The 15,885-nt window shown below is 50.9% G+C and overlaps 1 protein-coding gene across 4 annotated transcripts in view; it reads left to right on the top strand.

Annotated features, from left to right (window-relative positions):
* Positions 1-15,885, top strand: part of LHPP (phospholysine phosphohistidine inorganic pyrophosphate phosphatase) — a 119,086-nt gene that overhangs the window by 18,018 nt on the left and 85,183 nt on the right. For 3 of the 4 annotated variants that reach the window (XM_058698051.1, XM_058698049.1, XM_058698048.1), the window contains exons 2-5: positions 328-515; positions 4,063-4,216; positions 9,849-9,912; positions 10,758-10,850. In XM_058698051.1, the coding sequence (XP_058554034.1) occupies positions 328-515; positions 4,063-4,216; positions 9,849-9,912; positions 10,758-10,850 (499 nt within the window). The remainder of the gene's footprint in view (positions 1-327; positions 516-4,062; positions 4,217-9,848; positions 9,913-10,757; positions 10,851-15,885) is intronic. The other variant, XM_058698050.1, reaches the window with a different exon arrangement.

Below are 15,885 nucleotides of genomic sequence, written 5' to 3' on the forward strand. Positions count from 1 at the left end.
ATGAAGAGGTGGGGACGTGGCCCAAGCAGAGGGAGTGGGACATGTCCCAGGCGGAGGGAGTAGGGACGTGTCCTGGGCACCAAGCTCAGTGAGGATGGAAAGGAGGGTTGTGGGGCCTGTCGGGGCTCCTTGGAAAGGGTCAGCCCTAGTTCGGCATCCCCGTCCTTGACCCCAGGTCAGCCGAGGCCCATCTCTGGGAGCCACAGTGGCCTGGCCTGCGCGGAGGGTCCTGACTGCCCTTGGGAAGCGCCCATCTGGCTTCCTCCTCAGAGGCCGCAGGCTCTGAGGGCCGACAGCACCCTCTGCCTGTCCTGTTCCCACTTCCAGACTGAAGCGGTCCCAGCTGAAGGTGAGGTTCTGCACCAACGAGTCACAGAAGTCCCGGGGGGACCTGGTGGGACTCCTGCGGCACATGGGCTTCGACATCTCTGAGGGCGAGGTGACCGCCCCGGCCCCGGCCACCTGCCTGATCCTGAAGGAGCGAGGCCTGCGGCCACACCTGCTCATCCATGACGGTAGGCCTGCTGGGCCTGGGCCTGGGCCTGGGGATGGTGGGGGTGGGGGAGGGTGTCCCTCTCCCCTGGGCCAAAGTCCTGGGAAGGACACGGAGAAATTTGGCTCCTGCTGGGAGCCTGTGAGATGGAAGCTGAGTGGGCTTCCTGCTGGGGACCAGGCCCCTTCTATCCCCGGCCTAATAGCGGACGATGAGGCACGTTCCAGATGCCTCAGGAGCATCCTGAGCCTGCTCTCTTTGATCTAGAAGGGACCGAGGGGGCAGGGAATTGTCATGGGGCAAAGTTCTAGCTTCTAGGGTTGGTGGGGGTGGGGAGAATGAGGGCTAGATTGAAGCCCACAGGTTTCTGTCTGCTACCACCCCCTACTCTCTCCCTGCCTCCCCTGCCCCCCCTACCCACCCCCCCCCCCCAAGCTTAAGCTCTGTTGGTGAAAAACAGCCCTGCTCTCTGGCAAATGGTACAAGGTTTACATCCCAATCTTAGCCTAAGACAAGGAAAGAGCCCCTTTGACCCTCAGTGCGGAGTTCTTCTGGAAAGAAGTAGAAGGAGCAGTATTATCTGGTACCTTCTGAATATTTAAAAAGAAGAAACATAAGCAGTGCTTCCGAATTCAGGACACTTTCCTGTCGATGCACTGAGCCCTCTTTCTTCCCCCGCGCTTGGTATTTTTATTTACAAACCACCGGCAGAAGGATACTTCTCTGCCTCCCGGCAGGAGCGGGAAGGGGGGGCGCAGAGTTTGAGGGTGCTCCCTGAAAGGCCCGAGTGTCAAATCCATAGCTCTGGTGCCAGTCAAGGGCAATATGCCCAGGCTTTAGAAATCCTGTTTCTCAAAAATCCTTCCTCTGTGATCTGGGATCACTGCCAGCGTCTTTAGAACAGGTCCTCAAAGAGAAGGAAAAACTTAAGAGAGAAAATCCCTGCCCCTGGGGCAAAGGGAGGGTTGGGGGTGGAGTGAGCAGGGAGGGAGGGGGGAGGGTCAGCATTTGCCTCTTAAGGGCGCAGAAACAAGTAGATATTAGAGCTCGCACTGGCTGGAGGGGCAGCCAGAGTGGCCTCTTGGGCTGCAGTCCTGCCTCTGTTTTCAGACTTGGAATCTTTTTCCAAGTTTTATTGTTGATGAATTCTCCCCCCCGCCCCACCGCCAGCATTTTATTATGACATTTTGAAACATACAGCGAAGCCGAAGGAATTTTAGTTGGAATATTTGTATGCTCGTCACCTTGACTTTACCAGTGACGTTTTTACTGTATTTTGTTCTTCATGCGTCTGCCCGTCCCTCCGTCCATCTTTTCATCTTATCTTTTTGATGCGTTTCAAGGTAAACGGCAGACATTGGTACACATCCCCAAAACTTCAGCACATCATTAACTAGGGTTCAACATCTGTTTATATTTCTTCTTTCTTTTTTTTTTTTTAATTTTTTTTTTTTTTTTTTTTACATTTATTTATTTTTGAGACAGAGAGAGACAGAGCATGAACGGGGGAGAGGCAGAGAGAGAGGGAGACACAGAATCGGAAGCAGGCTCCAGGCTCCGAGCCATCAGCCCAGAGCCCGACGCGGGGCTCGAACTCATGGACCGCGAGATCGTGACCTGAGCTGAAGTCGGATGCTCAACCGACTGAGCCACCCAGGCGCCCCATATATTTCTTCTTTCTGATAGGAAATTTATGCACGATGAAATGCAGACCTCTCTAGCGTACTTCTGAGTTTTCGCAGATGCAAAACCCTGTCACCATCAGGATCTAGAACTTAACCATCACCTTGAAAGTTCCCTCACGTGCTGCCCAGTCAGTGCCCATCCCCTCCTGCCTCGGGGGTACCTAGTGTTCTGGTTTTTTCCCTTCTGAATAGGTCTGCCTTGTCTAGAGTTTTATATAAATAGAATCATACAGCATCTAGTTGTGTCAAGGGTTCTCCAGGCCACACTCAGGCTTGATGATTTGCTAGAAGGACTCACAGGGCTCAGAAAAGCTGTCAGACTCAGTCACAGCTTCCCACAGTGAAAGAACACAGCATGAACTCAGTCAGGGGAAGAGAGGTGTGGGTGAACTCTGGGAGAATCCAGGCGACCTTCCAGTGGTCCCCTCCCGTGGAGTTGCCCTGAGATGCACATCTCCCAGCAGAGATGTGTGACAGCACCTGTGACATGTTGTCACCCAGAGAAGCTGACTGGAGCCTTGTGCCCAGGATTTCTATTAAGGGTCCCTCACGTGGGTCTGTAGCACCTGGGTGACTAATCCTGGCTGCTCAGTTTCCAACCCCCCAGGGCCCCAGGCTTACAAAACACTCTTTTCTGGTGGAATATTCCAGGGGCTCAGAGGTGATCTCCCAGGTGCTGGTGGAAGGCCTGTCCTGAGGACAGCCTTTCTTTGGAATTTGCAGGATCCAAGCAGCCCAGGCCTGCTGGGTTTTTGTTTGTTTGCTTGTTTGTTTTTATTAAAAAAAAATTTTTTTTAACATTTCATTTATTTTTGAGAGAGAGAGAGACAGAGAGCAAGTGGGAGAGGGGCAGAGAGAGAGGGAGAGACAGAATCTGAAGCAGGATCCAGGCTCTGAGCTGTCAGCACAGAGCCCGAGGCGGGGCTTGAACCCAAGACCCATGAGAGCATGACCTGAGCTGAAGTCGGACGCTTAACAGGCTGAGCCACCCGGGCACCTCTTTGTTTTGTTTTGTTTTTTAAGTTTATTTCTTTTGAGAGAGAGAGAGAGAGAGACCAAGTGTGCAAGCAGGGGAGTGGCAGAGAGAGACACAGAGAGAGAGAGAGAGAGAGAGAGAGAGAGAGAGAGAGAATCCTAAACAGGCTCATGCTCAGCGCGGAGTCTGACACAGGGCTTGATGTCATGACCCTGGGATCGTGACCTGAGTGGAAATCAAGAGGCAGACACTTAACCAACTGAGCCGCCCAGGTGCCCTGCAACTTTCCCTGTTTGATGGAAAATTGGCGAGGGCAGAGAAGGTGAAGGAGGAAGAAGCTTTCCTCAGGGCATTGGAGAGCCAGGCCAACAGGGGTGAGGCCTTCCTAAGGACGGGTGAGCTGGGCCAGCAGGGGTGAGCTTCTGCTCCTTCTTTTCAGCCTGTGTGTGTGTCCCAGCTCTGCTGTGTTCAGTGGCATGGGGCTGGAATGCTCGATGGTTCCTAGAGTCTGGGTGCAGCAACAGCCGCCCTCTAAAGGTTACCAGCAGCCGGATTTGACCCTACATCCAGGGATCTGTGTCTTCCAGGCGAATCTCTTCTCAGTTGCAGGGCTGTGGGTTTCCTACCTGTGGTATTAAACTGGGTAGTCCCTGGGGTGATGCCAGTGTTGGGGCAGGGACCCCAAGGGCGGGCCTGTCTTTCTCCTAACAAGCCCTAACTGTGGAACATTCCTTCATCTGTACAACGGGAGTAACAGCCCTTCCTGGTTCACCTCCCGTACAGCTGTAAGTGTCAGGAGGAACATCCGAGAAAGGGGCAGGGCCCACGTGGCAGGCAGAAGGGGTCCCGGGAGGAGATGGGAGGTAGGCCACGTCACCCCAGGGCTTTATCCTTTTTTCTCTTTTCAGGAATCCGCTCAGAATTTGCCCAGATCGACACGTCCAACCCGAACTGTGTCGTAATAGCAGATGCAGGAGAAAGCTTTTCTTACCAAAACGTGAATAAGGCCTTTCAGGTGCTCATGGAGCTGGACAATCCTGTGCTCATATCTCTGGGAAAAGGGTAAGTCAGCTTCAGGAAGAGCGTTTCTGGCTGCTTTGCATGCCGTTCTGTGGGCCTGTGCCTTAGAGAATCAGTAAATGGTGCAGAAAAGTGGGTGTGGCGTGAGCACAGGCTGCCTTCCCTTTCCCTCCCTGCTTTGTTTCTTTCTTTATTTCTTCCTTCCTTTCTTTTAATGATGTTTGAGGAAAGTAGAATCCTCTGACTTCAGGAGCAGGTTGGTCAGGCTTCCATGCGGGCTCAGGGCTGGGAGAGGCTGGGGGAGGGGAGGGGAGGGGAGGGGAGGGTCACCGCGGACGGAAGCTCCATGGAGTCTCAGGGCACCAGTGCTGGCTGTCCCAAGGTTAGGTGCGTTCGCACAGGGTACAGCACAAGGCATTGAAGGATTGTCTCCAGGGGACACGTGAGTAGGGAAGAAAAGGCTTGACGGCCCGGAGGAAAGCTCTGGGCCGGGCTCCACGTCTCGGGCTGCAGAGCATGACCTCTGTAAAGTTGTGATCTTATTACCAACATTTTTGTCGGAGCCTTTAGCACAGTCCTCACTGTTTCTTTCTTTCTTTCTTTCTTTCTTTCTTTCTTTCTTTCTTTCTTTCTTTCTTTCTTTCTTTCTTTCAAGCATTTATTTTTGAGAGAGAGATAGCAAGCTGGGAAGGGGCAGAGAGAGAGGGAGAGGAGAATCCCAAGGCACAGAGCCCGATGTGGGGCTCGAACCCGTGAACCGTGAGATCGTGACCTGTGCCAAAGTCGGACGTTCAACCGATGGGCCACCAGGTGCCCCAAAGATGTATTTATTTTTGAGAGAGAGAGTGAAAGCTGGAAGGGGGCAGAGAGAGAGGGAGACATAGGATCTGAAGCGGGCTCTGTGCTGACAGCAGCGAACCCAGTGAGGAGCTTGAACCACGAGAGCCGTGAGATCATGACTTGAGCTGAAGTAGGACGCCCAGCTAACTGAGCCACCCAGGTGCCCCCATCCTGTAGTCTTTTTAAGCCAATACCTTCTGAGGGACATTAAGTTATTTCTGATTTTCCACCAAAGTAACGCTGTGGTCAGCATCTTCGTGCATTTAGAATGGTGGGCATATCTGAGGTTCTGGACTCATGTCACCAAGTTGCTTACCAGAAAGCAGACTTACTCTGTCATCAGCAGAGGCAACACTAGGGTTTTAGAGTCACGGGCTCTTAAGGGTGCAGGGGCACCGTGGAGGCCTGCCCCAGTGTTTTGTGCCCTGCAGGAGTTTGGGGGCCTGCCTCTGGGGAAGGCTTTCCCAGTTTAGATGCTTCTGCTGATTGGGAACTCCTGACCTCTGCCTGCTGGACAGGGCAGGCCATTCCGGTAGTCAAGGGAGGGACCTTGTGTTTGGCCACCAGCCATTGGTAAGTACTTTCTGTGCTCCATTTTGTTTAATTCCGATCACGACCCTGAGACTTGTAGGCCATGGCATCATTTTACAGGTGGGCTCATTGAGGCCTAAGGAGGTGAACTAGGCCAGGATCCCCAGCTGGTAAATGCTGGGAATGCCACCCGGACGCCGTGCTTGTCACCTCTAGGCTGTATTCGAGAGCAAATGTTTGGCCCACACAAGATCCTGCATTCTGGGGGGACCTGTGTTTAAAAATGGGGAGATTTTTGATCTCGGCTCAGGTCACGATCTCTTAGTTTCGTGAGCTTGAGCCCCGCATTGGGCTCTGCGCTGACAGCACGGGGCCTGCTTTAGGATTCTGTCTCTCTCCCTCTCTCTCTGCCCCTCCCCTGCTCGTGCCCTCTCTCTCAAAATTAATAAATAAACTTCACAAAATAAAAGAAAAATCAGAAGATCTGACAGTACAGGGCCCCACATTCCTGAGCACACAGAAGCTCAGCGGAGGCCACTGCCTCCATGAACTGTAGTTTACCACAGACCCCACCACGTCCTGTTGTCCCCTTCACCACACTCAGTCACTTGCCACTTATCTTGTGCTGCTCGTTGTTTTTCTCATAGTAGAGAAGTATTTCTTCATGGCTGTGCCTCTGTCAATAAGGCAAACAAAAGAGATTTCAGGAAAGAAAAGAGAAGCTGTATTTCTTTTAGGAGGTAAAAATATTCTCGTGTGTTTATCACACAAAATAAAATAATCCAGTATTAGGATTCTTCACAGAAACGAAACCAAGTGGATTTGGACACACACACACACACACACACACACACACACACACATCCATATATATGTGTGTGAAGAGAAATTGGTTATTGAGGCTAGGTAAGTCCAAAATCTGCAGGGCAGACTGGCCGCCTGCAGACCCAGTGAAGAGTTGTGGTCTCAGTCCAAAGGACGTGCCTGTGGGCAGCATCCTTCTTGCTCAGGGAGGTCAGACCCTGCTGTTCTGGCCTTCAACTGATTGGGTGAGGCCCACCACACAATGGAGAGCATTCTGTTCACTCAGAGTCCACTGACTGAAGTGTTAATCTCACCCCAAAAAGACCTTTACAGAAACACGCAGAATAACGTGTGACCAAATATCTGGCACCTTGGCCCAGTCAAGTTGATGCATAAAATTCACCATCCTAGTCCCTTTCCAACCTCACAACCTTCTAAAGTTTAGGGCACTGCAAACCATAGAACCTGGCTTGCTTAATTCACTTAGGTTCCAGGCTTGGTCCTTCAGGCACCCCTAAAATCAACCCCTCCCCAGAGAACAGCATAATTGAGAAGCTCTGTTATAACTCATTTATGTTAAAAGTTTTTTCTTGAAAATTGTCTCTAATTTTTACAAGTTTTTGTTCCAGATTTTAGGTAGCGATCAAAGTAGATATGTTGTTGAACAGGAAAAACAAATGGAATCAGCTGCTTTTTAGCTTTGTCATTCAAGAGTAGGCAAGGGTTTGTTTTACGAAGCAGCGGTTAGGGTGCCTCTGACTTAGGGTGTTCTGACTCGGGCTATGGGTCGGGTGCTCAAAAACGAGAGAAAGGAACCGCCAGCTTTCGGGCTTAGGTCAGCAGCTTCTCGGGACAGCCCAAGGACAGCTGTCCCGTCCAAGTGGGGGTCGTCGATGGTGAGGGGCCGTCCTCCGCCAGAACAGGGCTGAGCGGCGCCCCCGAGGAGGCAGGACGGCGGAGGCACTGGGGCAGAATGTCCTCCTCCTGGAAATGGAGTGATTTACATTTGGCATCTGTTTGGACCGGGAGTGGGAATTGCCTTTGTAATTTCTTCTGTCATGCTGCCGTCAGAAAATTAAGCTGTTTACGCGACAGACTATGGAAGGTTAATGGCTCTTGTGGGAAAGGTCAAGTGGTCATTTTGAAGGGAGGCCGTGCTGAATAATCGGAAGGGCAGAAGAATAAAGCATAAAATCTATCTGACTGCTTCTCCCCAGCTTTTCCCGGTCTTTCCCAGCACCCCCAGTTTCTTCTTTGTGGCTGGAACCGAATGTTCCAGAACACTCTGGAACTGAGTGTTCCAACCAGGCTTGCTGTTGCTCTCCTTATGCCAGTAACAAAAGATACTGCATGAAATCGCTTATGTTCCTGGAATAACCTGGGCTTTTCCATTTAAAAAAATTAACAGGTACTTCTAAATTTTTTTTTTTTTTAACGTTTATTTATTTTTGAGACAGAGAGAGACAGAGCATGAACAGGGGAGGGTCAGAGAGAGAGGGAGACACAGAATCTGAAACAGGCTCCAGGCTCTGAGCAGTCAGCACAGATCCCGACGCGGGGCTTGAACCCACGAACCGTGAGATCATGGCCTGCGCCAAAGTCGGATGCTCAACCGACTGAGCCACCCGGGCACCCCAACAGGTACTTCTATTTATTGTGCCTCTAAAAATGTTTTCAGCCAACAGATGGCCTTCAAGGTGGCTCTTTTGTTTTCCTGAAGAAAGAGGAAATAAAGAAAAATTCTGGACACTATAAAAACAACTCAGATTCAGTTAAAAAAAAATTCTTAAGGGGGCACCTGGGTGGCTCAGTCAATTGAGTGTCCAACTCTTGATTTCGGCTCCAGTCATGATCTCATGGTTTGTGAATTCGAGCCCCATGTTGGGCTCTGTGCTGACAGTGCAGAGCCTGCTTGGGATTCTCTCCCTCCTTCTCTGTCCCTCTCAAAATAAATAAAGTTAAAAATAAATACATGCATGCATACATATATACATAATAAATAAAAGGGGGAGCATTTTTAGGCCCCCAGTTCTGTAAGCAGGAGGTAGTTCTTTTTGACTACCAGGCATCTATCTTCTTGAAGGTGTGCGGTGTCCCGGCTGGTTATGGGGTGGCCCCTAGAGCACAGAGCCTCAGATCCCTGACCGGAAAACCTGGGGTTCGCTTGGAGACCAACGAGTCCTGTCGTGACAGGAGCCCCCCCACCCCACCACCACCCCAGCTTCGTCACAGGGGCTCCAGGCTCCAAACCCCCATGACGAGTGAGTGCCGGGGGACCAGCCCTGGCCAAAGCCAAGAGTTTGGCCAAAGCCTTGCGGCACTGCCCGCGGGCATTGTGTGCTGGCGGCCACAGGCCAGGCTCCTGCAGCCCTCGGGGCCTCAGGTGGGGCAGAGCCGAACAGGCAGGGTTCCCGGGCCCTGCCGAGCTGGAGGGAAGGGCACAGCCCCGAGGCAGCTCCCGGGAAGCTCGGTTCTCACCGATAGGCACAGAACAGGTTGTAACCCCCACAAACTGGGAAGACTTGCGTTCCTCCTTTCTGGCCCAGCCGGGGTCTTACCGCCTGTAGCTCAAGCCGGGTAAACGCAGTGATAATATTCTCTAATATTGTTTGAGCGGTTTTCTGCATGTGAGGCGTCATGTTGAGAACTTCTCTTGGGTCTCTGCATCCGTGTTGTCCAATGTCTCCCAGACCCGAAGGACATGGGAAAGAGAACCGGGCACCTGGTGGGATGGGTCTCACATTTTAATAGTCCCGGGCTTCCAGGAACCCTGTCTGTAGAGAGGCACGGGTTAAACTATCTCTGTTCCTCTTTATGGTCAAATGGCTTTGCTCAGAGAGAAGAAGGCTTCGTCTACCATGTGTCCTGAGGGGTCTGCCTATGGCCTGGGGTGGGCCGGACAGTGGAGGCCAGGGCCAGCACTGTGCTCCCGAGAATCTCGAGATCATCTTCAGAAAGGCATGCTTCCAAGAGCCGAGCTGTGTGGGTCTCCAGTGAGACAGGGAGGAGATAGCTGTCTTCTCGTAAGAGCATCTGGGGCCCCTGAAACCTAGCACCTTGACCTCTGGCTAATAGGAGCTGCGGTGGGGTGCCGTGGAATAATGGAGTTTTCTTTTTCAGGAAGCAATTAGGGGTTAGTTATTAGCAATTAGGGGTTCACCACATGCCCTGTGGACCTGCTGTCCTTCCCTGGAACACGGGTCACTTGTCTTTCTCTGTGTTAGCGGCTGGATCCATCTGCCCCCGGGGGTCCCCAGAGGCCGGCAGCAGGGGACCATTGGGACTGAGATCTGCTGGCCCACTGGCTCTCTTGCCCGGGTGTGGTGACCTGGCCCTGGGCCCTGTCGTGCCGACCTCCATCGGTCGTGCCCAGTGTGGCATCTGGACAGACCCTTATCCGTGGCTCTGCTCTCTTGAGCTGGCAGAACAAGGACAGGGCAGTCTCTCTTGGTACGGCTCCCGGGCCCAGCTCACCTTGTCCCCTCCTGCTCTTTTGTAGACGTTACTACAAGGAGACCTCTGGCCTGATGCTGGACGTCGGTGCCTACACAAAGGCGCTCGAGGTACCTCCCTGAGTCTGTCCGAGCCTCCTTCAGATCTCGGGGCTGTTTGGGGTGTTTCTGGTCTTTCTGGAGAAGGGGGTGTACTCCCATGTCTGAATCGCCTCTTAGGTTTCCACAGTGGGCCCTCCTATTCGGGCCTTCAAGCTGAGCGCCCTCTCTGCCCCAGAACTTGGCCCCTCAGCCGCCTTGGTCGTCACTCAACTGTCCTGTCCTTCATGCTCCCCCACACTCCAGCCTGCTGGCTGTTGACCTGGCTGGCCCTCCAGCATGCCCACTGCCACTCTCCTCTCAGACTCTCATCGAACCACCTGCCTCGTTCCTAACACCTGCGACACCTGGAGCTTGATGTGTCCCGATGGGATTCCTTCCCGACTCCCTCCTCCAGCTTCCAGGGCCAGGCTCAGTTGGGGCTCCCCAGGGTCCCCTCTGACCCATGCCTGATCACCTGCCCCAGGTCACTCACTGCTACCCTGGCTCCTTCCTGCCTGTGCTCAGGTGGGAGGGTTGAGCACACTGGCAGATAGAGCCATGGCCCTTTTCTCCTGGAGGGCAGGTGACAAATGAGAGCATCAGCCCAGGTGGCCCGCCTCCTGCCGTGCTCAGGGTTTTGAGCAGGGGCCCACTAGGGGTGCCCCCCAGCATCCTGTGCACCCTGATGTGGGGTCGCGATGCTCTTGCCTATGAGATGTGTCTCGCAGCCCCTGTGTCCTGCCTCCTGGAGGCTCCCGGCCCCCGGGGGGCACATTTGGGGCACTCTTTCCTCGATTCCCCGGAGGGAGGCCTTTGGATTCGTATCCACCTGTTAATCCTAAACCCATGCCATGTGTCCTTTCCTATTTTCCCAGTATGCCTGTGGAATCAAGGCCGAAGTGGTGGGGAAACCCGCTCCCGGGTATTTCCAGTCGGCCCTGCAGGAGATGGGGATAGAGTCTCACGAGGTAGGCCAGCTGCTCGCGGGCGTGTGTGGAAGCGGGTCTGTCGGGGGTGGGGGGGTGGGGCTGGGCACTCAGGTGGGGCAGCCCTGGGGCCTGAGGTGGGCCTGAGGCCTTGGGCAGCCTGTGGGGTTTGGCTGGGCAGCCAGGTAGGTGGGCCCCTCCACCCATCAGAGCCGATTGTCCTGGGGAAAGACCGCAGAGGAGGCCCACAGAATGCCTTCAGCCTGTGGAATGCGTTTCAGCCTAAGAGTAAGAAATGCCTGTGGCTGTGTCCCAGTGACTTTTGCTTCTTCTCCGGACAGATGGGAACTGAAGTGTATTAATGTGTCAGTGTTTTATTTTATTTTATTTTTTTAATTTTTTTTTTCAACGTTTTTGATTTATTTTTGGGACAGAGAGAGACAGAGCATGAACGGGGGAGGGGCAGAGAGAGAGGGAGACACAGAATCGGAAACAGGCTCCAGGCTCCGAGCCATCGGCCCAGAGCCTGACGCGGGGCTCGAACTCACGGACCGCGAGATCGTGACCTGGCTGAAGTCGGACGCTTAACCGACTGCGCCACCCAGGCGCCCCAATGTGTCAGTGTTTTAAACATAGTTCGTTGAGGGGCACCGGGGTGGCTCTCAGTCGGTTGAGCGTCCGACTCTCCATCTCTGCTCAGGTCACCATCTCACGAAGAGCCCCGAATCGGGCTCTGTGCTGTCAGCTTGGGGATCCGCTCTCCCTCTTTCCTTCTTCCCTTTCTGCCCCTCCCCTGCGCGTGCACATGCACGTGCTCTCTCTCAAAAAATAAATAAACTGAAAAAAATAGTTCATTGGAAGGCCAACATACAGCAAGAGTCAAACAACATGTAAGCACTAAATCGTGCGTCTTGCTACCTTTACATTATGACTGTTTGGGGCACAGATGGCCTTCCCAACATCTTAAAAAGAAAAAAGCACGATTTTTTAAAAGAATTTGATGCCTCCAGTGCCTCCCGCTTCCCAGGTAGTGTGGAGTTGGTCCCCAACAGCAGGTGGTTTTCCGAGAGCATCGCTGAAAAGACCATGGGCACATGTCTGCAGTGGGCCCCGGACTGTCTGTTTTGGACGTTGAAACTGAGGACAGCATCAACATCTGCAGCGAGGCTGTGCCCCCAGGACCACTGTGATGCTTGCTGATTGATTGTTGGACCCGAATTTCCCACATGTGTTCTGGTCTAGAGCACTGGTCTCTCAAGATGCATGGGGACAGTCCCAGAAGTCTGGACCCTCTGGCCCCCCCCCCCCCACCCAGTCTCCCCAACATCTGTGAATGTCAGAAGGCAGGGTCTCTGAGGTTGCCAGGAAAAACCCAGAAAATGCCTTGTGAGGTTGGTAAGAGAGGAGAGAGAGAGGCTTGTGTTTTGAATGAACAAAGACCACAGGAGTAATGACCCTGAGTTTTCACGACTTTGTTTCATAGGGTAGAATTTCTTTTTTTATTGTGGCAAATTTCAGACATACATGAAAGCAGAATGATACAGCGACTCCCCCCACACAGCCATCACTCAGATTTAACAAAAGATTTTTGCTGCATTCCCTTGTTGTATCTTTTTTGCCTTTTTTCAACTTGTTTTCTTTTTTTTTTTTCTTTGCTGTTGTATTTTAAATCCCAGATTTGTTGTCGTGTGTATCCTTTCATATTTTAGTAATGCCTTCCAAAAAAAAGATAGTTATTTTTCACATAACTACAACACGTTAAAACACCTAACAATGGCCAACAAACACACAAAGAGATGCTCTGTGCCATCAGTCAGGGAAATGCAGATCAAAACTACAGTGAGATCCCACCTCACACCCACTTGGATGGCCATCCATAATCATTTTAAAAACAAAACACAAGGGAAGATGGCCAGCGTTGGCGAGGATGTGGACAAATTGGAGCCCTCGTGTGGGAATGCTGGCCGGAATGTGAAATGGGGCAGCCCCTCTGGAAAACAGCTCCTGGAGAAGGTAAACAGAAGCATCCTATAACCCAGCAATTCCACTCCTATGTACGCATCCAAAAGGATTGAAAACAGGTGTCCAAACAAAAAGTTATACATGAATATTCATAGCAGCACTATTCAACATCGCCAAAAGGCGGAAACAATGCAAATGTTCATCGACACATGAACGGATAAACAGAATGCGGTCTATTCACACCATGGAATATTTCAGCTATAAAAAGAATGAAATACTGATCAATGCCACGATGTGGATGAACCTGGAAAACATGGGAAGCGAAGGAAGCTAGGCACAAAAGGCCGTATTTTACATGTTACGTAGCATTTGTATGACATGTCCCAAATAGGAAAATCTGTACAGACATAAAATAGATTAGTGATTGCCGGGGGAGTGGGGGGTGGGGAGGGGCTGTTGATGGGACAGTCTCCTGTTGGGGTGATACAAATGTCTGGAAGTGGACAGGGGTGATGGTCATATAATGTGACTATGCTTTATGCTACTGATTTGTATACTTTAAATGGTTACATTAGTACATTTTATGTGTTTTTTTATCACAGTGGAAAAAACCCCAACCTACAAAATCAACAGTGATTCCTTAGTATTTCCCAGTAATCCATATTCAAGTCTCCCTGCCTGGCTCAGAAATGTTCTTTGACGTTGATATGTTTGAATCAAATCCAAACGGGGTCCACATCTCCTGTGCGGTTGTTTTGTCTCTGAAATCCCTCTTTTTAACTTTTTTTCCTTATTTTTTTTAAAGTTTATTTATTTTGAGAGCGAGTGTGAGCAGGGGAGTGGCAGAAAGAGAGTGAGAATCGCAAGCAGGCTCTACACTGTTAGTGCAGAGCCCGGGGCTCAAACCCACAAAGCTGTGAGATCATGACCTGAGCTGAAATCAAGAGTCAGACGCCCAACTGAGCCCCCCAGGAGCCCCTCTTTTTAACTTTTTGTCATGGAACATTCCAAGTATCTGTGCAAGTAGGGAGAGTAGCATAATGAGCTCCTCGTTTCCCATCGCCAAGCCTCACTAATTATCAACTAATAACCACTTTAAAAACTTATGTGTAACTGTTCATTCTGAAGTAATTTCACACTTACAGAAGTCGCAAAATTAGCACAGAGAATTTCCATCTGCCCTGAAGCCAGCTTTCCCAAATGCTAACATCTTGCTTAACAATCGTGGGAGAATTATAAGATCAGATGTCATCATGGGCCGGCACATCCGCATCTTTATATGGGACACGTTGCATTTAGCAGTCCCTTCTCCTGTGTCCTGCCTCCTGGGCCAGTCCCTCAGCCTTTCTGGTCTCTAAGGACAGTGGCATTTTTGAACAGTACTGGCTGGTTATTTTGTAGAATATCCCTCAACATCAGGTTTTTTCCTGATGTTTCCTTGTGACTTCATTTAATTTTTGGCTATGCGCTTTGGGCAGGAATCGCACAGAAACAGTGCTGTGCCCTCTTGGTGTGCTGCACGGGGACAGGTGCATGGTGGCACTTTGCCCCTTATTGGTGAGGTTCACTTTGATCAGTGTCGGAGGTGATCGGTGCCAGGGTTCTCTACTGTGAAGTTACTCCTTGTCCCATTAACTAGTAAGTATCCTGTGGGAAAGCATGTTGTCTGTGTAAGTATCCTTTCCCGTTATTCTTTTCCCGTCTCAACGTTTGCATCCATTGATCAATCATTCTTTTAAATTAATTAATTAATTGTTTGATTGATTTGAGAGAGAGAGAGAGTGAGCAGGGGAGAGGGCAGAGGGAGAGAGAGAATCTAGAGCAGGCTCCACACTCAGTGCAGAGCCAGATGCGGGGCTCGATCCCATGGCCCCGGGGATCATGACCTGAGCCAAAGTCAAGAGTCAGATGCTCAAGCGACCAAGCCACCCCAGCGCCCCTCCAGTGATAATTTTTACCTGAAGCAGTTCTTACTGTGGTGTTTGCCGAATGGTCATTTTGTATTTCTGTCATTCCTTCTGTAATTTGTTAGTTGGAATTTACTGTAAGAAAGAGCTTTCCTTTTTTTGGTCCCCATTTGCTTGTTCATTCCAATATGGACTCAGGGCTATTTGTTTTATTCTCTAAGTTACAATTCATTCCCGTTGTTATTTATTTTGTTGTCAGATTGTCCCGTATTTGGCCATTAGGACCCCTTTCAAGATTAATACCCTCTTGTTTAATCTATACTCTACCCATTCTTCTCCCCTAGATTATTTTGATAATTTTTTTTTAACATTTATTCATTTTTTTTTTTTTAATTTTTTTTCAACGTTTTTTATTTATTTTTGGGACAGAGAGAGACAGAGCATGAACGGGGGAGGGGCAGAGAGAGAGGGAGACACAGAATCGGAAACAGGCTCCAGGCTCCGAGCCATCAGCCCAGAGCCTGACGCGGGGCTCGAACTCACGGACCGCGAGATGAGATCGTGACCTGGCTGAAGTCGGACGCTTAACCGACTGCGCCACCCAGGCGCCCCACATTTATTCATTTTTGAGAGACAGAGCACGAGCTGAGGAGGGGCAGAGAGAGAGGGAGACAGAATCGGAAGCAGGCTCCAGGCTCTGAGCTGTCAGCACAGAGCCTGATGTGGGGCTCGAACCCACAAACCACAAGACCATGACCTGAGCCGAAGTCGGAGGCTTAACCAACTGAGCCACCCAGGTGCCCCTCTCCTAGATTATTTTGAAATGTTTATGAATTTATTTTGAGAAAGAGAGTGTGCACGTGTGTGTGTGCAAGTAGGGGAGGGGCAGAGAGAGAGGGAGAGACAGAGGATCCCAAGCAGGCTCCTGGCTGTCAGTTCAGAGCCAACCACGGGGCTCAATTTCATGAACCATGAGATCACGACCTGAGCCAAAATCGAGTCAAATGCTTAACTGACTGAGCCAACCGGGCGCCCTTGCCCTAGATTATTTTGAATCATATCCCAGAACTCTTGTTACTTTATGTATGAATATTTCGGTGCCCCTAAAAGATAGGAATTTGTTTCAAAATCATAGATAATGCCATTATCACGTCTAAAGAATACCAACAATAATTCTTTAATTAAATGTCCAATCATTGTTCACGTTC

Source organism: Neofelis nebulosa, chromosome 13, assembly GCF_028018385.1.
Source record: "Neofelis nebulosa isolate mNeoNeb1 chromosome 13, mNeoNeb1.pri, whole genome shotgun sequence".
Lineage (NCBI taxonomy): Eukaryota > Metazoa > Chordata > Mammalia > Carnivora > Felidae > Neofelis > Neofelis nebulosa.